The 27,408-nt window shown below is 34.7% G+C and overlaps 1 protein-coding gene across 4 annotated transcripts in view; it reads left to right on the top strand.

The window, feature by feature from the left end:
• The window catches only part of Fhos (Formin homology 2 domain containing), a 123,228-nt gene extending 95,870 nt beyond the window's left edge, over positions 1–27,358 (top strand). Inside the window, exons 7-25 of one of the 4 annotated variants that reach the window (XM_019054139.2) lie at positions 286–391; positions 779–985; positions 1,905–2,085; positions 3,080–3,205; positions 5,035–5,174; positions 6,430–6,558; positions 7,592–7,807; positions 8,247–8,566; positions 8,946–9,080; positions 12,475–12,633; positions 13,841–14,023; positions 14,661–14,780; positions 15,129–15,263; positions 16,787–16,929; positions 18,239–18,506; positions 20,092–20,233; positions 20,669–20,821; positions 23,822–23,895; positions 25,859–27,358. In XM_019054139.2, coding sequence (XP_018909684.2) covers positions 286–391; positions 779–985; positions 1,905–2,085; positions 3,080–3,205; positions 5,035–5,174; positions 6,430–6,558; positions 7,592–7,807; positions 8,247–8,566; positions 8,946–9,080; positions 12,475–12,633; positions 13,841–14,023; positions 14,661–14,780; positions 15,129–15,263; positions 16,787–16,929; positions 18,239–18,506; positions 20,092–20,233; positions 20,669–20,821; positions 23,822–23,892 — 2,934 coding nt within the window. In that variant the 3' untranslated portion in view covers positions 23,893–23,895; positions 25,859–27,358. The remainder of the gene's footprint in view (positions 1–285; positions 392–778; positions 986–1,904; positions 2,086–3,079; positions 3,206–5,034; positions 5,175–6,429; positions 6,559–7,591; positions 7,808–8,246; positions 8,567–8,945; positions 9,081–12,474; positions 12,634–13,840; positions 14,024–14,660; positions 14,781–15,128; positions 15,264–16,786; positions 16,930–18,238; positions 18,507–20,091; positions 20,234–20,668; positions 20,822–23,821; positions 23,896–25,858) is intronic. The other 3 variants (XM_019054169.2, XM_019054121.2, XM_019054162.2) reach the window with 3 other exon arrangements.
• The last annotated feature ends 50 nt before the right edge of the window (positions 27,359–27,408 follow it).

Here is a 27,408-nt window from a genome sequence, read left to right as displayed (position 1 = left end):
TTAATCAGTCGAAGAAAATGAAGGGAATGTTAGGGAATTTGTTGAAGAAGACAGGTTTTTTTAAAATAGTAAAATTTGAAATCCGAAAAAACATTAGCACTGTCCTAACAATAAAACTGAGCCCCATTCTCAATTCTCTGAATGTGAGTTACACTCTGAATAGTGAATAGAGGAATGATTTCCAATGAGGAATTGTCATTTTAGTTAGTGGAATAATTTATACCAGAAGATAAAAGGTCTGTCATATGCTATGCATTTCTAATGTCATCTTTTATTTTTTTGCAGGAAGACAAAGATTTAGTTCATGAATTTGTACAGAATGATGGTTTATCGTGCCTCATTAAAGTTGGCTCGGATGCAAATCAAAATTATCAGAATTACATTCTTAGAGGTAAGTTCAAATTTATCGCAGGATCGACATATTCACAAAAGTCAAAGAGTCTGATCGTGAAAGAATGCATAGTGTAATTCATCTTTTTTGACAATCAGTTATGCTTGTCATCATTTTAATCTTTTAAGTAGGTATGTATCTTTAGAAACACATCTCTGCTTCTATGCAGAATCAGAGGCTAAATTGCATCAAAGCCTCCTTCTCAAAACAGTTTTAAATGTGTTTTGCTCAAAACAGGTATTTTTTAAAAATGTTCCTCACAGGCATATTCTTCAATTATATTTTTATCGTTGGTGATACTTGATTGCTAAATGCCAAAGCACGGACATGCTCAGTTTTGAACCATAGGTAACTAATGAAATATGGTGAATTACTCTTATGTTGCAGCCTTAGGTCAAGTCATGCTGTATGTAGATGGAATGAATGGAGTCATAGAACACAACGAGACGATTCAATGGCTTTACTGTCTAGTATCTTCAAAGTTCCGTCTTGTTGTCAAGACAGCTCTCAAACTTCTTCTTGTTTTTGTAGAATATGTAGAATCCAACTGCCTCTTACTCATTCAAGCTATTCATACAGTTGATAAATCCAGAGGTATGTTATCATCAATCATGAGCAATGCCTTTTACCCTAAAATTTGCGTGTTCAATACAGTGTAAGCATCAGAATTTTTAATTATAAATAGAAGAACTTATTTGACACACCAGAATGCAAAAGGATTGTATTTAAATTTTTGTCATCGTATTTGGAGATGGGGTTCAGAAACTTTATCGCAGACTTGGCCACTAATATATTTTCTTTTTGTTCTTTATTTTCAATGATTATTTGTAGCGTCAATATGTTTTCAAAGTAGCAATGAACTGGTTTGGCGACCATGCCATTTGATGTGTTGATGAACCAAACATGAACACATCAACCATGGACTTGGAACAATGGTAAACGATAATATCAGATTAGCTAACATAAAAAATATTATTACGGACACAAGTAGTCATTCTAATAACGATATTAGATCATTTCTCATATAAACAATATAGTGGCACAAGAAGAGTTACCATAGAAAGCACAAAAATGTCTCCTTAAAATATTGGGCATTTCTATATCAGACACGGTAATAGAAGAAGTTTAAATTTAGAGTCAGAATGATAATCATAGCATTAGACGTGAATCAGACTATCAAAGCTGAAAAAAACATCAATGCAGACATAAAAAGTCCCTTCAATAATACCACAAGAAAGGTGGCAAAAATTATCACATTGCAAGGAATTTGAGAAAATAGTGCAACTGCCTAAATTTTCTGAGATTTGGCAATAAACAGACAGTAATGTAAAAATCATCAGCAGATATCCTAATAAATGCGGATTGACAGTTCATCATAGTAATTGTTTTTGGACCTCTTAAAATAATTCTGTGAAGTCATTGAAGTCAAAGAGAGAAAAGAGAATCCTTTTCTAAAATTGGTCTCTGCATAAAATTTGTCATTTTGTCTAACTTGTGTTTCTGAATTGAACAGGATCGCTGCCATGGAGTAATATCATGAAATTGTTAAATGAGTACGATGTTACTGACACAGAATTGTTGATTTATGCCATGACATTAATCAATAAAACCCTTAATCGAGTTCCTGATCTGGATATGTACTATGACCAAGTAGACGAAATAGAAAAACAAGGCATCCAAGAAATCGTGCAAAGGTAAGTCAGATTTTGCAGAAACAAATAGAGCAAGTGAAGTAAAATGTACCCATCTCTTACTTTAAAGCAATTTTCCGCGGAAGAAAATATTTTTCTTCGAACAAAAGCTGTCAACTTTTTTCTTCAGTAATCAGCGAACTCCAATATTTCTTTGCTTCAGTTATGGATTCATAAAAAATCGAGACTAAGGTAAAACCTTATGTAATTTTTTATGTAGATGGCTGCCCGGACATACCGATTGACAGAGAACATAGACAGAGAATGTATAGTAATTAGATGAGAAAAAAAACACGAAGAGGTGGCCCGAATACTGTATGTAACAAGGTGTAGAAATGGTGCTGGGTCCACACTATTTCGTGGGGAAATCAAAGCCAAGAAGTTCCAAAAATCATAATTAGAGTCAAAAATAAATTTTTTTAAACTCTAATGAGTACCAGCACAAAACTGAGGGGGAGAGTGTTCAGCTCAGGCAGTTTGCATTCGAATATTAAGTTAGAGTCATGGCGAGAGATCTATACCGATTTGTGTCTTTTTAGACCTCATTAGCAGATCTCACTTGTCAGTGAACCCAACTTAACATGCCGCAAAATGCAAGACGGTATTAAAATGCCATCATGGATATGACCCCAGGCGTGACACAAAAGTGTGATCCTCGCGCCATAAGTTCAGAGTTTGAAGAAATTTATTGTTGACTCTAATTATAATTTTTGGAACTTCTTGGCTTTGATTTCCCCGCAAAATGGTGTGGACCCAGCACCATTTCTCCACCTTGTTACATATAGTAATTATTAGACTCCTACTGAGGTGAAATGTTTCTAGGCATGCTTTTCTGGTAAATAGTCTGCTCACAAATAAGGGTTTTGTGAATCCTTAAAATCAGGGGATTTCAAGCAACCACAGCTCCACAAATCCTACCAAAGGAAATTAACTTGTCCTAATATTCATTAATAAACTGTATAAGAGCAATATTTAGATTTCTCTATCTATTTTCCAGGTATATGTCAAGACCTGGGACAGATCTAGACTTTCTTCATCAGCTGCAATCTTATGAAGCTGTCTTGAATCATGAAGATGGAGGAGACAAAACAATACCTCTGAAGCAGTTGGACGATAATGTTAGGTATCGATTTATTTTTATGCTTTTCAGTCATTATTAAGTGGCTTTAATTTCCAGTCTCTCTATATTTATGCTCCACATCAGGGTTTGTTACGGCACTGGGTTTCAATCTGTGGACCATAGAAGGCGTTTAGGATTGTAGGGAGGAATCCAGGCCAAAAAGAATAGATTGGAAAAAGAGGGGAAAAATAATTTACAATACTCGCACTGTTCTTTTAAAAGTTTTAGTATTTCTGAAGACCACCCACCATTTTTTTTCGTTGAAGTGCGAGGGAAGGTCTTTAAATTTTAAAGTAAAAATTACAATGCTGCAAGTGGGGCCTTTTTTTAAGCGTGTCAGTAGGGCTCGCGTTTTGAAATCACTCGGACGTACCATAGTACAGCACACCGATCAACCAATGCTATTCAACGGGCCGTCCAAATATTTTTTTCCTCGGACCCGTTTTCTTGTCTTTGAACCATTATACTGTCAAGCCCTGATGGTCTCTTACCAAAAAACCGAATGAACTGCTAATTGGGAACCCTCGAGAACATTTTCCTGTCAAAACCGTATTATTTCATTTGACAAATACCTCATAGAAGCTTTCTTACGCTCGGAGGACTCAACTCTAGAACCTTCTTTCCCGCCAAAACTGTTTAGCCAATGAGCGTCTTGCACTGCAAGTGCAATCTGTGATGAGCCTCGTGACTCTTTATACCATGTACTAACCGTGGCCCCTGCAGAAATCCACTCAAACCACTGCAGTTATCTCCCGATATAGCTTTGGGTGTCAGGTTTCGAGCAAGGCAATAAAAGACGGCGAGGAGAGGGTCGCCTCGTCAAACCTATTATCTTCCACACCCGATTAACCATTCACCGTGACGCCAGGATCCACCAAATTTTCACAAAAATTGTTTTCCGTCTATTTAGCGAGTTTTTCCTTACTTTCCGTTAAAGTAAAAATAAAAAGAGACCTCATTTGTAAAAATCGGCCGAATAGGAGAGAAGTTACAGTTCAAAATCCAAAGAGATTAACTCAACGCGATTTCGATGCACGGCAGTTCGCCCAAATCACGGTCATGCGAAATGCCACATATCAGCTTAAAATCAAGATAATTGGACGGAATCTTTAAAATCAATTTACATTCAACGTTCATGAATCAATATTTTCTCCCAAATTTAGCAAAAAGTACCAATTGATGCAAATAACAAAGACGTGAAAATAGTAGGTATGTGTCCAACATTTTAGTTATTCGGCACGCTTTTCCAACATATTCATGTTGGATTTTTCTGCTTGTTTAATTTTCAATTGTTAAAAATGAAATGTCTGCAGAGGCTTCAACCATGTGAAGACAACCAAAACCTACCATCCCTGCCCGGTCAAGTGTACCACGAGCAGTCCAACAAACATGAAAAATGAGAATCCAACAATGGAGACTTAGCAAGTGTCCGAAATTTTGTGAATTTCATCTTTAAAATGATACTGCTGGGAAAACTGAGTACGGGGATATCCTCGGTCTCTAAATTGAACAATTATTGGAGCAAATATGACAGAATAACCTAATTTTCCGAAATACATGTGTTTAAATGGAAAATGTCGTCCGATGACATCACAAGGCGGCACATTCTCTCACTTTTAAATCTATTTTTCTCCGATTTCCCATTTCAGAAAAAATTAAGAAAAATACTGCAAACTCAGCTTATTAAGCACTCTCAGATGAAGCAATAAAATTTTTTTGTGCAAATTCTCCATTATCTGAATATCCAAAATTCTAATTAGCTCTCCCGCATACAAAATGTGAACTCTCTAGATGCATTTTAATCTTTGATTATTTGTTGTGCTGTTTCTCAGGACTACCCGTTTTAGCAATGCTTCCATGATCAGTGATATAGAAAGGAGGCGATCCAGGAGGCATTCTACAGGAACGGTTCCTTTAAGTTTGTCAGTTTCTCCTTACAATAAAGCAAATGAAGACTACCATCTGAAACAGGGTATGGTGAAATTCTTATCTGGATCAATTATTTGAAAGTAACAAGAGACAAAAGTAATGGAACTTTTGAATAATAGTTCAGCTTTGATCAAATAACCTGATTTTAGTCACCATTTGAGATACCACATCAGTTTAATTCACCCCTGCTGGTGAAGTTCTCTCAAAATACAAATGCTATCCCGAAACAACTGAGAGTTGGCCTGTTTTGACAAAAAAATTCATTTTTACAATTTTTTTTACCTGTCACCAAAAATCGCTGTAGAAAAGTGAGCTACAAGTTTCTACAAACTGTGCTCTGATATGTACGTGTAACAGATGTCTCATAACAAGCCAACTCTCAGTTTTTTTTTGAACAGCCTTTGTATTTAGTGGATTGCTTCCTTACCTAACATCTAATATTATCTATCAAAGAGGTTTAAATCGATTATTTATCAATTATTAATCGAGGTATTAATCGATAGGTTCAAAAATGTCAACTGTGGACCAATTTTTCCTTGGGCAAAAATTAATTAATCTCAATTAAATTGGAATCAAAGGGAATAGGAAAGGTCTAAAAGAAAGGGAAAGCTACCTTGAGTGACCTTTGAACCCTTTTGGTGTCTCATCTCCCTTGAGAAGATAAAGATAGGATTTGATGTAGGTTATAATTCATGGTTTCAGTTGAACCATCCAGTCGGGTTTTTGTTCTATTTATTTGCAAAATCTTTACTAGTCAGGATGATATGCTAAAGTTTGAAGATGGTAGGAGAAAATATCATTGAAATAGCACCAGGTATAATTAATAACTTTTCCCCTTTTTGACACTGCTCAAGCATATAATGTCCTTTTAATTACAAGGAAGCACTAGATCTTGTTACAGCGTGAGTATCTAATAATGCCATACTTAGAAAAAACAAATTGAACCAACTTTCAAGTACACTAATTAACCTCACTGACTATTTACTAGTAACATAATTTTTCTGCTGAAGTTTGCAAAACCTGAACTTACTTAATTTAAAGGTCCAAGTTTTATGAACGCACTGGATCTTCCCGGAATTTTGCTTTACGTGTGGGACTTTGGTTTCAAGGAATCTTAATCATGTGAATTTTTTATCAGAATAATCTCACTTGAACTCGATTAATTAATAGTTATTTGTAAAGCATCCAAAATTAAACCTACCCTCACGAAGCCAAATAGTCTCTACTAGTCTTATCATTCAATGTAAATAACACTAATTCAACTAATGTGAAAACTAACCCTTGACTAACTGATGCAGCAGCAGAGGATGGTGTTGGCGTTACACCAGCTCTAAGGAGAAGACTTGAAAGGGGCGATCGACAAAAACTATTAATTCCTCAGGAAGAACTTTGCAAATCCTCCACAGAAAACTATTCTAGTGATGATGGTATGCATCTTAAATTTTGCTCTCCTCTTTTTAAAAATTTAATTTTGCAAATATTTCATCGCAAGATAACATTGTTGGAAAGTCTTCTTAAAGACTTAAACAGTTTTCAGGGTCAAAGAGCCAGACTGCAGGAATGCGTTCTATGGATCAAATGAATACTTTTCTTCTCTTTGAAATTTTTTCCAGAAGCGCCCCTTGTTGGCAATTTACCATCCTTCCCCCAAATTCTCAGAAAAATATTGGTTTTTCTAAATTTTGGCAAGGCCTATAGATTTAAACTCATTAATAATGGCCACCCCCAAGAAATGAACTTGTGAGCAAAGTAGAAAATTAAGTAACTGACTGTTCACTTCGTAGGGGCTATAGTTCTGAAAGGGACCACTTCTGCTAACAAGTTCATAGGAGAAAAAGTCCATTATCACTTGCAGAATCCACTGCTTCATTTTTTATGTTGATTTTGGGTCACCCTGTATGATTGAGTGATCATAAATCATAAGTAATTATGATTATTGCCTCAACAAAGCACAGCTTTTTTTCTCTCCACCAATGAAAACCTGTTTTGTGTTCAATGGATGATCTTTCATAAAGTTCTGGCTCTCCGAATTGACTCTCAATCTGACATAGGAATGAAAACTTCCTTTTTGAGTAATACTGTTGAAAAAATAATGTTTCATGGATTTTTGCCTTTTTTCACGAAGAGTAGTGCTGTTTTAGTCGAAAAAATAGCCAGGATTTTGCCCTGAAAAATTGTATGTACAGGCAATGTATGACTGTAAGACATTTTAGTGAAAAACTCATTCCATGACTATTTATATTAAAGTCCTAGCACCACATTTTCCTCTTTTAAATGTTTCTAACTTTGTGAAATCAAGAAACATCATTTGCACTGTTGTATAAGATGTCAGCTGGGCATTAAAATATTTATGAAGTCACACCATTGTTTCTCCATGGTGATTTTAGTTTTTTCTCAGTTGATGTATCAGTCTACGAAACATCTCATTCAATTCTCTAATTTTTTTTTTTTAAATTGTAGGAGGCATGAAAAATGGATTAAAGTCTGAACTTAGCAATGGCGATTTGAAATATTATAATGGAGAAACTGAATCATGTTTGCCGAGAGAAAACACAGTCAAGGATTTGACACAAAGACTTGCAACTCTAAATAGTCCGAATGAGGAGAGTCCTACTAAACTAACACCGCCTCCTCGTGTGGGTGAAATGAAAGGGATCATTTCAAAAGCTATAGAAGGTATGTATTCTAACTTATACCGATGTTCAGATCTCCAAGGATTTTATTTTCTAAAATCGTTGAAGATTTTTGTCCTTTGCCATCATCTTGACGTTCAGCAGAAAAAAATGCACAAAAATTTAATTTCAAATTCGTTCTTAGCGTTCCAAAAAATCATTATCAAGTCAAGGAAATTTGTTCATAGGTTGCGGAGGTACTTTTTCGGTCATTATGGGCTTTAACTGGCTGTCATTGAAAAAAAATCGTTGTCGCGGAGTTGTACTTGCAGTCAATAATTTCCAATTTATATGTCCTATCCAGAAATGTATGACAGAGCAAGGGTTTCCATTTAAAAAAATAAAATTTGGGTCTGTGGCTCATGTTTCATATCCTTGTGTAGGAATGAAATAAATTTAATATTCATCGTGTAATTTCTTTACTTTTGTTGTTTCCTTTCAAGGTTTGGCGAAATCGCAGTCAAAATCGGAATTGAAAAGTCCCACGAACGAAACTCCACCCATGAGAATTCCTGAAGTTAAGAAGAGTGAAACTGAACTTCATTGGGAAGAACTCCTAGCATCCACAACAAGAGCTTTGCAACTTTGTGATTTGGATTTTACCGACCTCGGAAGTGATGATGAGAAGAATATACTCGCTCCCACCTCAGTGGCTAACGGAATACCGCCACCTCCCCCACCTTGCGTGCTCCCACCACCCGCACCTGCAGCGCCTCTACAGTCTCTGACCAAAACAAAGAAAACTGTCAAGTTATTCTGGAAGGTAACTTATATGCCTAGAAAATTTGATTACTTAATTATTTTTCCACCACTAAGTTCTTCTAATTTTCTCTCTTATTGCTTAGATCATTTCTTTTATAATTAACTAGTTAAAGTTGAATTTTCTTTGTAATGATGTCTGTTGGGCATACTATCACCGAAAAACGCTGCAAATTGCATTGTTGAAATCAGGACTTGCAATAGGAGCGTACATAAAAGCAAAATTAATTTTTGCTAAAAAAGCAAAATAAATAATTACAAAACGAGATAACTAATTTTACTGAATTTTGCGATTTTCACAAAAAAGCAGGGTTTTCCTAAATTTACCATCAGTGTAAAATTATCTCTCATTAAATAAAAAAATTTCATCGTTTTAATTACAGGAAGTATGTGAGGATCCAATAGTCATGGCTAAAATGAACTCTAGTCTAATTTGGGATGAACTGACTCCTGTTCCAGTAGATACTCAAAAGTTAGAACATTTATTTGAATCTCGCACCAAAGATCTCATTACAAAGGTAAGATATACAATTTAGGTGTTTAGTCACAAATTTATTTGATCTATAAATAAAACTGAAGAGTTGGAAGAAATTTAATCATATTTTTCCTTGAAATTTTCAAATAATTTAGATTGAATTGCGAACTGAATTGTCTGAAAAATTGAAAGAAAAATATTTACAATTTTCCCAATAATTTCGTATTTTATCAAAGTAAATTTGGCACCTCCATGCGTTGGCCTGAAGGTTCATAGGACATTTTTTCTTAGTGCAGCAGTGTAGAGAATCTCATTCTCCATCATCCTCCATCGCAAACTCATACATTATTCTTATTTTGAGTGGCTTTCTAAGTGATATTTAGAGTAGATCATTGCCCTGTGAAGTTAGATTGATCTTGAGTTTTACAATAGTAGCAATTCTCAACTGTCTGTGAAATTTTTCAAACGTTTTATCTACAGCCAAGTGGCTCATATTTTCTTTCTCTTGTAAATAAAATGTTTGTTTGTGCGTCTTACAAACTTAGAGCTTTCAAAGTCCAAACGGCTTATCAGGGCTTTTGCTTCTTTTTGATTTTCGCAATTTTTTTTCCTTTAATCTGCTATTTATTCCAAAGGCTTCACTCTCTTTATCTAGACATTTCATAGAATCAATGACTGATTTAATCAAAATCAGCCCAAATAAGTGGATTTCACGATGCCTGATTTCGTCTCATGATTCTTTTTCTGACAGAAAACTGAATAACTTAACACATCAAAACTTTCTGTGAGCCTCCTCCAAATTATGAAAAATATACCTGAAAAACTTCAAGTCAGAATGTTTCTTTGTGTCCTGATAAAAAAGGATAATTGACATGAATTGACATGGAATGAAATTAAGCTACGTTTGATGTTGTTAGGATGATTTTGGTGGAATCCTTCAAAATGGCCTTGTTCCCAAAGACATACAGATTTTCAAAAATGAACTACTTACTTATTAGGTCTTGTTTCTTTTATTGCAAGGAACACATTTGTGTGATTCTTCCTCATTTCATATTTATTTCTTTTTTAAGTTTTCAGTCAATTTTCATAAATTCCATGATTTGTAGCAATTTTTTATGCCATCCAAGTTCCAGGAACCAAGTGTTTTTCCCCCCATTTTATTTTCAGAATAAAATAGAATTGTTTTTCAACTGTCATTGATGACAGTAAAATAGTTAATATCCCTTTTTTTTTTCATTTTGAATCTTGAATTTTTATAATAGGAGAAATAGCCGTGTAGAGAAAAGAGGAAAGATTTAAGTACCTTGCCTGAAAATTGCTTGTGAAATTTGGGAAATGAATGATGATTATCCAGTAGAAGCAGAATTATACTGGCCATGTGAATTGTATATTACTTTTCTTCTGATTCTCTGAAGACCTACACCATTTTTATTTTTTCATGGATAATATCAAATCAATTAAAGCGAAAAATTAAAACTTACTTCTGTTCGTACTGTCCAAAGGGAAAGAGAATTTAAAGAACATTTGGAACAAATTCTCATAGGCGGTTTTTAATCAATGAATTTTGAAGAAAGAAGTCTAAAACTTATCTCCCAATTTCTCCATTTGAGTAATGAACACCTGATCCTTTCTCTACGAATTTGTAGATGAAGGTTTTATGCACCTTATCCATTGTCTTGTTTTTAAAGAGAAAGAAATATTCGGATGGGATACTTCTTTTTTAGTTTACATTTTTCCTCTCACAAATTAACTTTTTACTCCCCTCAAGTTCAGTTTTTATATTCATGGAATTTAATCTTGCTCAAAAAATGTTTTCTGTTTTTTTAACTCTCTGCCCTCCTTGTATCTGTTCCTGGGAACTGCGTTATATTTCTTTAGGAGGTGAGTTCAGCCAAATTAAGTGGACAGTGAGAATTTATTGTGTGTAATGACATTCTACTTCCCCTCATTTCTGTTTTTTTTACTTGTATCAGTATCGTCATCATGTGGTTGTGCAATTTTTGTTGTACTTCTATAATTGAATTCTTATTATTTCTATCAATTCATTTTTTCTCCCTCAAAAACTGCTTTCTATAAGGTTGATGAAATGAAAATGTATAAGCGACAACTGATCCTGTCTAAATGATCAAGCCTCCGTCAATTGTTTCATCATATCATATGTTTAATAATCTAACGCTATCATTAATCATCTGTAACTACAACTGTAATTTCCGTAATTTAACGCGCCTCTTTCATACTTTGAAAGGAGTTTGGAAAGAAAATTTTGGATTTATATTTTTTTTTTTCTTTTTAAAAACCCATTGAAAATTCGTTTTATCGTTTCATTACTTTTTTTCTCTTTTTTTGCTAACTTTACCTCTCTCAATAGTACGGAAAGATGGTAATTTTAGGGTTTTTCTAGATTTATTTGAACTGGTAGTTTTCCTGTAGTCTCCTCTAACATCTATACCAAGCTTTTCTTCCTCATTAAGATTTGTTTTACAATACAGTGGTAGTATTTGGTTTCTCCTGGCTGTTAGTGTTGAAATCCTTGATGTGCAAGTCTTCAGAATTTTGGCAAAGGTATCTCCTTTAGAAGTTTGTTTCAATTCTGCAGCTCAATCTAGGAAGTTCAGCAATGTTCTTCATCGCTCTTAATTAATGCTTAGAAAATCTTGTTACCCCTTTATTTAGACTTGATTATTTTCCTGCTTCAAGTTTCTGACTTACAGAGTTCATGAACTCACAAGCATCTTTTTTAAAATAGTATAAATATGTAGCAAGATGTATCAATTATCATTTATTAGCTAAATCTAACGTAATGCTTCTAATCATAGTTCGTTTTCTGTGCTTTATAATATCCTGTTTTATTTATGTCATTAATATTCGATCAATATTACCTAGTTTTTTTCTTTCTGTATTACCAAACAAGTCAGAAGGATATTATTTTAGCATAGGTACCTCAATATGGAGCCTTTGAACCATCTACGTATACAATCCAGACCACGCATATGGCCCTTTAGATGAGATGATAGATAGAGAACCTGGATTATATGTAGTAACGAAAATTCGTGGAATCAGTGGCACTTGCTGGCAGAAGGGGTAGAAGATATGCATACTTGTTCTGCGCGACATTTGGTACCACATGTATACCAGGGTGCAGGGGCTCAAGTGAAGGCACATCCCCCCCCCCCCCCAGCTGTTGCACCTCTCACTATGAGTGAAACCCCAAGGACTCAATTTTCTTTGCATTCTATGAAAATGCGTGAGTTGCTTTTTCAAGGACGCCCTATCGTGCATGCTCCAAGACAAAACAAACCGACCTCTAAAAGACCCTGAGAAGCCAGCAGTGTTTTCAATCATTACCAGCCCAAATTTTCATCCTCATGCAGTGAAAAATTATCAATTATGTGCTTATTGTAATGCAATACTTGAATTGACTGAATTGAACATTTCAGAAACAACATGAACTTAATAAAAACAAAGAAATCATAGTTCTGGATCCGAAACGATCAAATGCAATCAACATTGGAATGACTAAATTACCTCCTCCTAGAGCAATCAAAACAGCTATTCTAAAAATGGACGCAACTGTGATGAATAGAGAGGGTATAGAGGTAAGTGAAGCATAGCAGTATTTCATATCTCTAAACCGAAAAAAAGAAGTTGAAAGTTTCATTTTCCTTAACTTAGTTTTTTGGGGGACTAGGAGATTGAGGATGATGAAATTCAGATTCCTTGGGTCAATTGATGATTTGTCTCTGCGGTCTTGGATTTCGTCTTACCTACATCATTGGAGAAAAAATTCTGGTACACATGGTCTAGGTCACCCTACGTAAACCTTGGTTGTTAGGGGGCTACGCCCCGAAGGCGGTCCGCGCCATCAATGGGCCGCTTTGCGGCCCTATTTTTACCCTCCTATCAATGTTGATTTTATTTTTCCCCTGAAAAATTAGGATATCAGGTATACTTTACTTTTAGAATGAAATGATTTTTGTTTTTGATGAATGAAGAAAAAAAATTTTTTTGAAGTCAAAATAACGCGTTTTGCAATGACTGATTAATGAAATGTTGCAGTAAAACAACGAATAATGATAATCAGGTCATAAAATTAAAAGTAACTAAAGAGTCAAGAATCGAACCCAAATCTTGAAATGTGTGGGCGTGTCGACTCGTGTACAACGTCGTAGATGACTCGCCCACCGATTGACTTGAGGAATGGGGGGCGAATCTTGTGTTGATAAGTAGAGCTGATGCGCAGGCTACTCAGCCACTGCGCAACCTCCTCGGCCACTGCGCAACCTCCTCTGCCACTGTGCAACCTCCTCGGCCACTGCGCAACCTCCTGCGCAGAGCGACAGCAGTTCCGGAGCAATCTGTAAATTCGCTCACTTTTATAACGTGATTGTAAAAGAACCTGGGTCCTATTTCCAAAATCTGATTAAAACGGGCTCATCTACGGCCAATTACCTGTCGATAACCGCAAAAAAGCATGGAAATCGGCCCCGTAGAACGCTCAAACGAACTATGACAAAAAATATAAATTTACATTGTTTAAATGGGAGAATTCGCAACTTTACCACGTAATATAAAAAAACCTGGGTCATATTTTGAAAATCTGAATAGAGTTGGCTTATTTAGAGACAATTGCCCGTTGATAGCCACAAAAATCATGAAAATCGGCTCGGTAGAATGCTGGAACGAAGCGTTACCAGTTACGCAAAATTAGGAAGTCTTGGAGCTTATGGTATAACTAGTTTCTTATAGCCTTCATCGTTTTGTGCCTTTTGAAGTCTCAAAATGCCTTTATTATTTAATTTTCAGAAATTACTCACCATGTTACCGAGTGAAGAAGAAAGAACTAAAATACAAGAAGCACAAACCGCTAATCCTGAATTGCCTTTGGGAAGTGCAGAACAGTTCCTATTGACCCTAGCCTCAATTATTGAACTCCCAGCTAGGCTTAAACTGTGGGCATTTAAATTAGATTATGAAAACAGTGAAAAAGTAAGTACTAAGCTACTATTATTCTATCAGGAGGCTTCCTGTTTATTGATTATAGGTATAATACGTTTTTCTTTTGATTTGAGTTTGCTCGAATTTCATAATTTGATGTCAGCCTGGGTGCTTTGATTGCTGAAAACAGTCATCACTGTTTTTAAATAAAGTAGTGATCATCTTTTCAGCTCTGCAAAAAAATTATAGATGTAAAGAAATATTTTGATTACGATTCTTTAATTTTTCAAAATCCCCCCCCCCCTCCCTAAGCCACCTTTTTAATAACATCTAATATGGTCACTGCGCAATGTGCATAGCTAAGTGATCCCCAATAGTATTGGCGCATGGGAGATATCCATCAACTTTATAGATCATCTTAATGCACGAAGTAAGGAAGAACTCTTCCTCTATCTTTCCCTTCTTTCCGCTGAATTTCAAAACGCCAATTAGAACTTTATCTGTGCAAAAATATGACTAATGTGTTTAAACAAGTACCCTTAGCATACCTAACTCATCTATTTCTCCCTCCTTCTCCTCATCTATGTCAAACAAGTGAAATGACATTTTTCAATGTTGATATAAGTTCAATTCACATGCAATGAAATGTGAAATATCCTTTAATATCTCATTTATGCTCTTTCTCTAGGAAATTGCTGAGCCTTTAATGGATCTAAAACAAGGCATGGAGTTATTAAAAGCAAATAAAACATTTAGAGCCATTCTAGCCACTTTATTGTCCATAGGCATTTTTCTTAATGGAAATGAGGTAAGTCTTCAAAAATTCTTTTCCATCTTTCTTGTTGAAACGTTTCCCCTGAGTGTTTAAAAATAACTTATATCAGTGCAATGAGAAACCACTATTTCCGGCTCATTTTAGAAACAACATATGTGCTATTAATTTCTCTTTGTAGGTAAGTGCTTTTATGGATGAGCTAGAAATTTCATGTAGAAAATAAGTTGTGATGGGAAGTATGCAAGTATGTTGGAAACTGAAATACGTATTCCTGCAGTTTCACCATTGATGAGTAACACCTTGCTTACTTAATGTTGATCTTGCAGGAGAATCAGGTTAATGTTCCGTTTTTTTAAATAGTCTTGCATTTTTTGGTTTCAGGTTAAAGGTTTCCAAATAGAGTATTTAGCCAAAGTTCCTGAAGTTAAAGACACTGTTCACAAACACTCCTTACTTCATCACCTGTGTCACATGGTTATGAGCAAATTTCCACAGTCTACTGATCTCTATTCAGAGGTAATTTTAACAACTTTGCCTTTATGTCGACAATTAATTCAACATGTTGCTATCTTTCTATCATTTATTTTTGGCAATACATATGGCAACACTGCACGCTCCGCTGTTCAAATTTGTGGTAGTGGCCTCTCAATACACATCATGGCATCTTAGCAGAAGCGTGTCTTGTCTCTTCTCTTCTCTAGCAAAGCCATGAACAATTTCAATTTTATTTTCAAATCATGTATCAGACAAAATAACTGCTTCTATTCTATCCATTTTAAGTTAAATTCTGTTTACGATAAATTCTCTCCGTGCCAAGCTCATTTATTTGAGTCACAGATAAAATAGTCTCCAAGTGGTTGCTGGTATATTTGGCACCAAACCTTTGTTTTAGAAACATGACATCGGACCTATTTATTAAAGTGTGAAGAACAAAAGTGCAGTTTTCCATAGGTATAATGAACTTAGAAGTTGTACCAAGTTTCCTAAAGAAAAGAAAAACAAAATTTACAGAAAAAAAGGAACCAATCAGTGGTGAAAAGTTCTGAGAGATGTTATGGTATCGCTGACCATTAACAGAAAAGATATGATTTTTTCTTGCAAACGGTCAGTAAAATAGTGCTGGAAGAAAAGTATTTACAACTGGCTTATATTTCTCAGGAATACCTTCAACGGAAATATTAATTGAAGAAAGAGTCACTAAATATAACAAGGAAGACCCAGTTGAGATAGAGAGGGACAAAATGGCGAGATGGTAGATAGAAAAGGACAAAGAACTGAAAAATCATTGGATAAAAAACCAAATCCCTGAACTTCATGCCTGGCTCTTCAGAAGGCATGGAACTATTGACTAATACTTGTCCCAGTTCATGTCAGGACATGGAACCCTTGCAAGCTACCTTTATCGCTTCAAAAAGAGAAACAACCCATATTGCCCCAGCTATAAACAAAATATAGAAGACAACCCAGTACACACCTTCTTTCACTACACAGAAAGATGTACATCACAAAGAAAATTAAAAGAAGACACATGAAACATAATCACGCCAGAAAACACAATTTTACTATTGTACCCACTGAAAAACATGGAAATTAATCCACAACTATATAAAAGAAACATTAACTGCAAAATAAGCACAACTTTAAGATGACAAGAAGAAAAACCCCAATTGAAAACCATCCTCCCTCGAATAAAAGCTAAATGGCGTTACCGAGGCGTTCCAGAGCCATCAGTGAAGGGAAAAAAAAGGAAGAGGACCTTTTAAGAAACATTAGTATCAAGTAAACACTTCAAAAGGGATATAACAGGGGGCAAAGAACATGTAGCAAATAGGATCTATCTTTTAAAATGTACACATTAGGCCTTCGGGCAGGACGCTAACCCCCCCCCCCCCCTCCCGGTTCCAATCTGTCAACAAAATTAATAAAAATGGATTATTTAAAAAAAAAAGGCTTATATTCATTAGAACTGTGTACTACTAGAGGTGTATTTGTATTTGAAGAGATCGTTTAATTTGATCACCTGTTATTATTCTTCACAGATCGGTGCTGTAACCAGAGCATCAAAAGTTGATTTTGATGAGTTGGCTCTCTCAATTCATAGGATGGAGCAGGAATGTAAAGCTTCCTTCGACCACCTAAAAGTTATCGTCAAGCATGATGGTAGCAATGCAATGAAGGGAAAGTAAGTTCGACCTAATTCACTTTCTTAGCATATTTCGCCATAAAATTTTATTTGTAGATTTTCATTTACAAGTCCATATTTTATAATCTCTTAGGTTGTTCATTTCTATCAGGGTTCATGTTTATATTTTTTATGGAAAAAAGTTACCTTTTTTCCCCAGATGTCTTGGTTCTGATGTTTTGTTCTTGTTAAACTATGGCCATTTCGGGAGATTTCCCATCTTCAAGTCTTCTTTTCTGATTGTTTCTTTTAGGTTCCTGTGAACTTCAGCTTCATCCCCAGTTAATATTTTAGTTTGGTCCATATTTTAGTTCACAGTTTAATCTTTTTAAAAACCAGACACAAAGACTTCTACCAGTGTGTGTGTAAACCTTGTATAATCAAAACTTAGGGAAGGAGAGCCATCACTTGGCTCTGGTGACAGATGTGCTGAAAACATTGAAAATAAGCCTATGATAAAAACTCACTTGGAACCCTGTTCATGACACTCGCATGTTACTTTCAAAAATTGTTAGAAATTTCTTATGCAAACTTTTGTGGCAGATTTTGATTTGTTTGGTTTTTTTGGATCGTTTAAATAATGAATCATTTGGGCAGTTAAAAAGTCGTCAATGATTAGCTTATTTTAACATCCTTCAATGTTATTATGTAATGTAAAAGTAAAAATTTGAAGTAATGCCATAAAAACAATTGGTGTATAGATAATGTTTTCCTGATGCTTAAAATGAGGAATGTATATTCTCTTTTCATTAATGCAAGTATTCAAAATAGGAATTAATTCATGATCTGGGAAATGCAACTTTTTGGGAAACCAGCAATAAAGGAGCATAGATGGGAGGAAAATATATATTAATGGCTCCACCACTACCTTCAGGATGGAAAGAGGAAAACGGATTGTAGAAAATGAAATCAACTCCTGCTTTGAAAGTCAGTTTGGATAGCCTGAGTTTAGATACTTCTAGTTTGGATAATATGTCAAGGTGTCCACAAGTCCGGAATTTCCAGAAAGTCCGGAAGTAGCACTGATTTTTTAAGGGCGGTCCGGTCCTGTAAAAGTGCGGAAATTCCGCAAGCAGGTCTGGAATTTTTGTCATTTTTGTTGCAATTTGAGTGAGAAATTCAAATTGTTGAAATTTACGAATTCGGTCAAATGGAGGTACTGAAAAAGTACTGAATTTTTCTGTTGAGGAGGTACTGAATTTCTGGGAATGTACTGCAAAAGCACTGATTTTTGGCCAGCCTGTTTTAGTAGATCCCCTTTATGTATGGTGTAGATGTAAAATAACACACTGTATAACGTGTTTTTCAGGATGTCAGATTTTCTTGCAGACTGTGCGGAGCGCATTATTGTCTTATGTAAAGTTCATCGCAGAGTGATCAACCGGTACCATAAATTTTGCTTATGGCTTGGCATTCCCCTTCATCGAGTTTGTTTAACGAAACCAAATGAACTGTGCAGGATTATCTCCGAGTTTGCACTTGAATACAGGACAACTCGTGAGCGTGTGCTTCAGCAACTGGAGAAGAAAGCAAATCATCGAGAGAGAAATAAGACTCGAGGAAAAATGATCACAGAGGTACATATTAAGAACTTTTAGGTTCTGTTGACTTTTTTTGGTTTTGTCTTACAATTAATAAAATTCTTGAGGCATTGCTGTACTTGCTAACAGAAAGTATTTAATTTAAAATATCTTAATTTACCAATCAGTCAATATACATCTAAACCTCTAGTAAACAACTTTTGAAACGCATCTTGCTAATGCTAAATATAAAAGAAAAGTTCTAATTGCATTCTGTTTACGTGTTTTATGGTATATAATTTTAATCATTTTCCCAGTAATCATTGTAATTGGACAAAATTCAAAATATGATTTCGAACGACAATTGGACGTATTTCTACCAAACGGAACTATGTGCATAAAAACATGAGCCCTGAGACCCGTAAGAATATATGCGTAACAGGGCTCACGTCATAATGCACATAGTTTCGTTTGGCAGAAATACGTCCAATTGTTAGAGTGATGGCGGTATGGTTGTCAAGTACTGGGTAAAAGAAATCTAGAGTTTATGAGGCAAAAAAAAAAAATATAACATGTTTTATAAAAAGTCTGAAACATTCCAGCATCGTCAATATTAGTCTTTCTATCCTGTATGATACAAAAGGCTGTCATTATTAGTTTACTGTTATGCAACTATTATCACCAGTTCTGCAGAATCCTCATCCTTTTTATGATGATGGTGCGAAGACACCAAAAACCTTCAGGATTTTTTTAATAAATGTACGGGGTTTTTTTGCTTGCAAACTGCAAATTTATTTCACGTGACTCTCGGCCAACAAATTGTCATTCCTTACAGTAAACAGATGTTGGCAAAGGAAACTTTATCATTCTATGCTTGTTTTTTATTGAAACAAGAGTATGTCAAATCCTTCAGTCAATTATTGTCCAAGGAATGTGCTTGAGCCCATTCACTCATGAATGAAAACAACATTTAATCTGATGCAACAATAGAAACATCCCCAACTTATGCCTGGAAATCTTTTTTCTCAGCTCCATTACATTTTTTGAAAGTTTAGAGCAGTGTTCTGCCTTCCACGGGCGCCATGCGCCAAAAAATTGGGGCTTGGTGCCTAAAAATTGGGGGGGCTGGACCATCGTGGCGCCTAAAAAATTTGACAGATTGAACTCGCAATCTGGAAGCAGCGGTAGCGATGGTGCGTTTTCTATATGCACCGTTCGCAGCATCGCCATGGCCCGTATGCAAAAATTTAATTTGTCTCCTAAAAAATAGTAGATGGCTCCTAAAAATTGGGCTTTCTGGCCAAGGTGGCTCCTAAAATTTTAGGGGAAGGCAGAACACTGGTTTAAAGTGTTTTTGCTATACCATCTGTGGGTTATCTCAACTGTAAAAATTTTAAGTGACTAGGGGGCTAGGCCCCCGGCCACTTAGTCCACTCCAGTCCAACCACCGGAAGCGTTCTGCACCTCAGGTGTTATGTGTGTCGTATTTCTCTCATGATTTTATATTATTGGGTATGATTTTTCTGAGAAGGAATAGAGTGTCTCATTATTCTTTCTGCCTGTGCAATGAACATAAGCACATTATTTTATTTTTTTTACTTTATACTGGTATTTTCTACAATGATTATGCTTTTTTCTCAAGATTGGCAAAGTGGACACAAAAGAGGATCGTGCAGATGCAGAGCTAAGGCAACTCCTAGGAAATGAATCAATTGATAGGCCCAATTCAGCATCTCCTCTCCACGGATCTTTACCTTGGAGACGACAAAAGAAAAACTCAAATGGTAAAATATTAAAACGTCTCTATTTCTGTAGAGGACTACTCGACTCCTCAAACTACTTGGTTTTTGTATCTCTCAAGTATAGATGGTTACAAATATATGGCAAAAATGTTAGAAAAACGTCAATACTCATAAAATCATAAAATTCATAATTTATATTACAATTATATTTGTAAATAAAGACAACAAAAAGATCCATTTATTAACTTATCCAAATTTAAGCTGCCATATTATTTTTAAAATACTTCCACCAACACAACAAATTTTTGATACTTTTTACCAGTCAGAGGTGAAGACCAAAAAAATCCTAAAAATTTGTTACTTTTAACTTTGATGATGTGGTATTTAGATTTCATTTAGAGCTTTATAAAACACAAAATCTTACTTTGGCGCCTCGATTTGCACATAGAGTTGAAGTAATGAATCCTTTTATTTTAGGAAAGGGATCGCCGGACCAACGCAAAAATGGGCACCTTACTGATGGAGATGATGAGCTTCTAGAAACTCTTGTTAAAACAGCAACAAAAATTCCAGCCACTCGATCTGCTCCAAGAGAGCGCAAGAGAATTCGAAACGCGGATCGAAAATCCTGTAAGTATTAAAACTTTACACCTTCACCTTGTATCCTTATCCAATTGGTCATGAAATAAAGCACCTAAATGAAAATCTAATTATTGTAACTGTATTGTCAAGTTACTTTAATCTGATGAGTGTCATATAGTTCTGACAGATATACAAAACGCGACTGTAGGGGGAGCTGGATTTATGTGAACCACTTTTTTCCTAAGCCAATTAGTTGAACACTCAAATTTTCTTGGTTCAACACAGGGTGCTGAACGGATGTACTGTAGGAGTGTAAACGATACACTGCTCTTTTATAAAATTTTAGGAGCTACAGTTACGGCCCCTCCAATTTTTTGGAAAAATATTTGTTTTTTATTTTTATTTTTGGAAGTGTTATGGACCAAAACTCATGAAAAATGGCAATCCCACATAATTTTTTGCATTGAATTCATCCATAGCTTCAAAAATATAGGAATCTCAAGTTAAAGGAGGATTTCAGGATGTCTTGGGTCTTTTAAATTTTTTTGCCCCATAAAGGAACAACAGCCCCATTGCCAGGTACATACAAGCAAGCAAGACACAGTTTACAAGTACAGGTGTATGAAAGTGAGAGTTTTGTATGTTTTTCTTTAATCATGTTTACATTAGGCAATTTTATGCATTTACATACTCTTCAACAACATTTCCTTAGTTACTTCCCTTTTTACAACATCCCCAAAGGAAGACGTGCTGAGACTTTTAGGAGAGGCTTCTGGTGAATTTGGATAAAATTTTAATGAGTTATTCAAAGGCTCATCTGATGCCTTAATTATAGAAATGAAACAATGTACAAAATAAAGCAGAGATTTTCACTTGTTGTTTCGCAAGATGCACCCCTTTTTACATGTTATTGTAGGGCAGAAAAGGAGAGAAATTAACATTATTATGGTTCAGAAATATGAAGAAAAAGAACGTAGGGGTATTTTCTGGTCTCTGTTGAACAGAGAACAGTGCATCTCTCACATACAATTATCATGGCTTCAATCGTACGCTTTGCATGATTTTTTAACTTTCAATTTGACAGATGACTCCTCAAAGTTTTATCAGAATGCACCAGGAACCGTTCTTTTATGTCTTACAGCATCTTGTCTGGTTATACTACATGGTTAGTTCAGTGTCGGCAGTATTATTTAAAATTCATTTTGTGTTTTTAGGGCAGCCATTTACCCGAGGATAATTTAGTATTTAATCCTGCTGATTTTTAGCAATAATTGAAGGAGAAACTAAGTAAGACACATGATTGATTATTGAATTTGGTTTTCCTTTTTTTTAAATTTAAATGACAGTTTGAAGTTTTTTCTTTATTCCTTTTGATTTTTCTCGAGATCACAACCGAGCTAGTTTATCGTCTTGTTGAGACAAATTAATGTAAAGATTGATGAGAATGTACAAATGCTACAATTTGTTTAAAAATGTTGTTTCACAGCGAAGATTAAAAGTTCTTTGAGTTGCTTGTAAAACTTAAGAAGCATCCAAATTTTTGGTTCAGTTTTCGAATCATACCGTTTATTAATAATTATCTTTGACATGTTTTATTAATTTATTAGTAAGTAATTATAATTGTAGCTTCATATTTGCAATGCCTCAACTATGATAAACTACCTGGTTAGAACAATGGTTAAATTACAACTTGAACTCTGTAACAAAATTTTAAAACAATCTTTGGATTCGGAGAGACCAAAGCTTTGTTGCTTAATTTTATTTCCACCCATGCAGGGTTTGCAGATCATCAGCAATTTTTGTGTACCACCCATACGGCTCGTCTTCAACTTATTCTGAAACTACGAACCAAATTATTCTGTTTATAAAATATAGATGGATGAAGTAGAACATTATACATCGTCAGTGAATTTGCTCTGTCTTGAAAGAAATAATCAAAAATCATTGTCTTAAAAAACAGTTTGTTATGATGTTCAAAGTTGTCAGGTTTTTATTTTTGGTCTTTCTGCTTTTTGCCTCCTCTCAGTTATCTAACTGAATTATCTCTTAAAATATGGTATTTTTGCTAAAATTCAGTCAATGAATTGCTCAAGCCCTCTTAGATTTTTTTGAAGTGCTTTTTCTTCCAACTCTGAAAGCTGCTAACCACTCCTTCTATTAAAATAATTAAAAAACTTCTATACCTCAAAATCGTTTTAAACTTCACAAAGAAACCTACTTGCCCCAGATGGAGTTCCAGTATCTTTAACGGTGGCAGAAGAGGTCTTAAAATCTTAATGGCCATCAACTGAGGTTATCTGTTTCTTTTTTTACGCCATCACTTTCAGAGAAAATTGTAATTTTCACCAAAGATTACACTGATTATAATCTGGGCTAACAGTGCAGTACAGCTATTCCACTGATTTTAACGCATTAATGAATGCATCGAAAAGTGCTCTAATGTCCTTTTCACTTTTTTTCCTTCAACATGTATTTCAGTGTAAAACTATTTCCTTGACCTTCTGTTAAACATGAGAAAATCGAAGACCAAAAATTAGAAGAAAAGTAAAAGAATCTCACAAGAAAAAACTTCACTGCTCTTATAAAATTTCTCCTTTCAAGATGAATTAGAAATTATTGTGTAGGTTAACATACATTCATAGCGGTCCAATTTGAAGGGGTGAGAACCTTTCAAACAAATGAACAATGGCTGCGCCGAGTTCTTCTCTTCACCGCAATGGTGTCGTATCTGTCTAGAAGTAAGAAGAAATAATACTAATAATAATGAATAATATTAATACTATCACATAGGCAAGGAAAAACTAGGTGAAAATGACTTTCATTTTGTTGAATGGTTGCAAATTTTCACCGACAATATATTTCTTTGTTCATTAATAAGTGGGTGGAAATGACAGGAAAATTTCTTTTTTGTATCTGTTCTTTAATAAATGAATAGAACAGCAAGTGAAATATTACAACATGGCAATGTGATTACCCCTCTGGCTCTCACCCCTTCAATAAAATATTTTCTCCGTAAGTTTGATCAATTTCTCATCTCTTTTCATGCAGTCATTAAGCGTTCAAGGACTCGTGATAATGTAAACTCACCTGATCATGAATCTTCTAGTCCATCACCTTAATTGGTAATCAAGTATTTCTAACCTCGAGTGATTTTTGTTTTGAGCTTGATACCTTCACCCTTGCTTGACTTTTTCCATTTTAATAATCTATTGTTCCAAGCATGAAGTTGATTATTTTTTACAGTAAAATAACAGGGTTATTCCTCTGTTTTATTATATATTTTTACAAAAAAAAACCAGGGCTTCTGACAGTACAAGAAGTTTTTTCTAGAGTTCTTAAATGAGTTTTTCACAGTTTATCTTATGTGGATATCCCATACAAAATAAACTTGTCAACCTTCAAAAATCGTGGGTAGAGTGTGAAATCATGCACCTCCATTTGCTAAACAGCAAACTCCCTGTCATACTCTAGCTGAGATGGTGTATCTCTGATAAGATGATTCGTCAAGCTCATGTGACGTCAAACTGGCATGCAATATATCGCATCGATTAGGTCAAAAATCTCGGCAGATTTTGAATTTTTAGCAAAAAAAAGGACGATAGCCCCTGCGCATGAGCCTAAAGAATTATTCTAAACCCAAAAATTGGCAAAATTCAGAGAAATGAAAGCAGAATAGTGTTTGAAAAAAAACCTCGCATTCGATTCAGCTATCGATTTCTGTATCAAATGCGAGGTTTTTTTCCAAACACTATTCTGCTTTCATTTCTCTGAATTTTGCCGAGTTTTGGATTTAGAATAATTCTTTAGGCTCATGCACAGAGGCTATCGTCCTTTTTTTTGCTAAACATTCAAAATCTGCCGAGATTCTTGACCTAATCAATGCGATATATCATATGCCAGTTTGACCATGCCAGTTGAGCTTGACGAATCACCACGGTTTGATCTTTCCTCCATTTGACCTGTGTTAAAAATTATTGTTAGTAGCTCGTTCATGAGTTGATTTGGGACTAACCATTGTGTGAATCGTTTTCAACAAAAGATTTTGAGGCAAAATCATGTGATTTTTTTTTGTATATGTAGTTCAGGCCTTGTTTAGTGTCTCATTTTAAATGGCTGCCTAAATATTTAATGTTCCTTGTTTAGTGTAATTTTTTGTATTTCATTTTGTTTTAGATAATTTTCTTTCACTTCATTTTATTTTATATCAATTTTTCCTATTCTACTGATCTACATTAGTCCATTTTATTTTATAATATTTCATCAAACTTGAATTTTTGCTAAAATGTCCTTTTCCCTGAAGTCATGAGCTTGGAGGCATTGTTGTTCAGCAGCGACTCGTATCTAATGCCTGCCACGCAATGGCTATTCAGATGTAAACTTTCAGTCTTCCCAACATTCAATAACTTAATCAGGAAGGAGGTGTGTTATATGTATGTCTAAGCAGAGTCGTAAGTTTTTTGGTAGCGCAGTGAAAAGTTTTAGCACATTTTTTCTTAACAAAAAGATATAAAAAAAAACAGCAACCGAAAATTTGGGCAAAACCAACATAAGCAAAATAATTCATTTTTGTAGCAAAGGCCTTCTCGCAATGTCCCTTTTGGCCTAGTTTTTTTCCCCCAATAATCTCTGTTATTTTTCCAAACTGTCCTACATTTTTTTAGCTCAGAAAAAAGTAGTCAGTCCGACCCAGTGAAAAAAATTGTTTGACTTCAAAGGTATAGTCTCCTGCATCTGGTTTGTTCTGAAGCATTCATAGGTATCATACAAATATGACATAATCAACCAATGATTTTTTTTCTCTTTTTCAAGTACTCTTGAAATCTTATGAAAAGTGTATTTAAAAGCATGATGTGTCAGTGAATACTTCTGCAAGCATTGATTGCCCAAAAGCTGTTATGCATCATGTATGGCTTCCCTGGTCAACTTATTGCCTCTTTTTTTTTTTTTTTTTTTTTTTTTTTTGTAGCTGTTGATGTGATCAGTCTACCAATAAAAGCGGAGGTTACTTTTTTGAAGTTTTTCTAACTTTCTATCTAAATCATCTGTCATATTGTTCTGAATTTGTTTATTTACTACTTTTTGCAGTCAGGCAAAGGACGTTGAGGAACGGGCTAAGTGAAGAGGACAAAAAGTATCTCGCATCGTACATCGAAAGCTTCTAGACTGCACCCTCCTGTTTAATTTGAAGCATTGATTCTTCACAAGTTGTTTCAAAAATACATGTATGAAAAACTGTACTGTTGCATTTTCAGAATTGAATTTTTATTTCTATTTAATTTCCGTACCTTTTGACATTTTCTGTCAATACTTTTTTTATACTTTGTCTGTAAACCCTGATTTTTTTAATTTTTCATTCCGTAAAAATCGTATACAAGTATTCTCAAGCACCAAGTCCTATTTCCATCCTTTGTATTTTAAATGATGAGTAATTCTTATTAATTGTTCAATCTCTTGAAAAACTACTATCTGTTTCAGAAATAAGTATTCTGCACTGTTGTTTGTTATTATTTTTTTCCTATTGTTTTCATTCTTTGTTAATTACTTTTGTTAGAATCTGTAGCTTCCAGTTACTAACTGCGTATTATGAAGTTTCTCTAGTTTAGTTTCCAAATCATCATCGCTCATTGAAAATGCCCGGAATTGGCTCGGAGAAGCAATCCTTGAATCATTAGTGTCTCTTTTTCCCCTGGTTATTTTTATAACAATGGTCTGCAAGTCCGCAGAGCCAATGTTGAGTGTCATTTCTATTTTGAGTTTTCTTAAAATTCTCACACTAACCAATGGAATGGTATCCATGATGTTTTTGGAGAAAAATTTTACAGTCCTATCAAGGGTCAATGTTAGCATTGGTTTTATTCACATATCTTCTCATCAGGCTGGTTAATCAAAAATTTACTTTCAAAATGATGTTTGTGGAAATTAAAGTGACCTGCCCTGCACTCCTATCAAGGTTATAATTTCAAATTAAGTCAATTAACTTCGTAGATAGTAAACGAGAAAAAGAGCCCTATTCCTTTGTAGTTTTTGTCATCCATAAATATGGCAGTGAAGTTCCAGTCAAGTTCCTATTAGCCTTTGATATATACGTATGAGGAAACAGAAAAAATCAATCTGCATATTCTGAGGAATGAAATTTTTTAAACAAATCTTTAAACCTGTAACCTAATGAGCTAAATGAGGTTTTGTTTGAAACCTTAAAGGTTACTTCACAAAGAAGCTGTATCTAGTCAGCTTTTTCTGTTTCCACTTACTTTCTCAAGACAAATATCAAGACTTTCAGAACCATCCCGTTCTTTCACATTGTCAAATTAATCTACAGTAAAAACAGGAAGCAAAATTTTGGAAGCCTACTAGACATTCTTTCTCCTTAATTGTTCTCTCAGTCAAGCACATTAAATTTAAGTCTTAATTATTTCCCCTTCTTTTACTTATTTAATGACTGTAAAAGTTTTAGTGAAATTTACTACTTTTCCTAATCTTTCTTTTAATAAATTGTGATGTCTTGTATGTAAGTTGAATACCCTTGTGATTTTTTTATTACGCACCGGTGTGAGGTCATAAATATACCAAGTCATTAACCTTAAATCAGGATAAGAGCTTCCGTTCAAGTAAACTTCGATGACTAAAGTGCAAAA

The sequence above is a fragment of the Bemisia tabaci genome, chromosome 1 (assembly GCF_918797505.1).
Source record: "Bemisia tabaci chromosome 1, PGI_BMITA_v3".
In the NCBI taxonomy this organism is placed as follows: domain Eukaryota; kingdom Metazoa; phylum Arthropoda; class Insecta; order Hemiptera; family Aleyrodidae; genus Bemisia; species Bemisia tabaci.
This window is presented reverse-complemented; position numbering and strand designations above follow the sequence as displayed.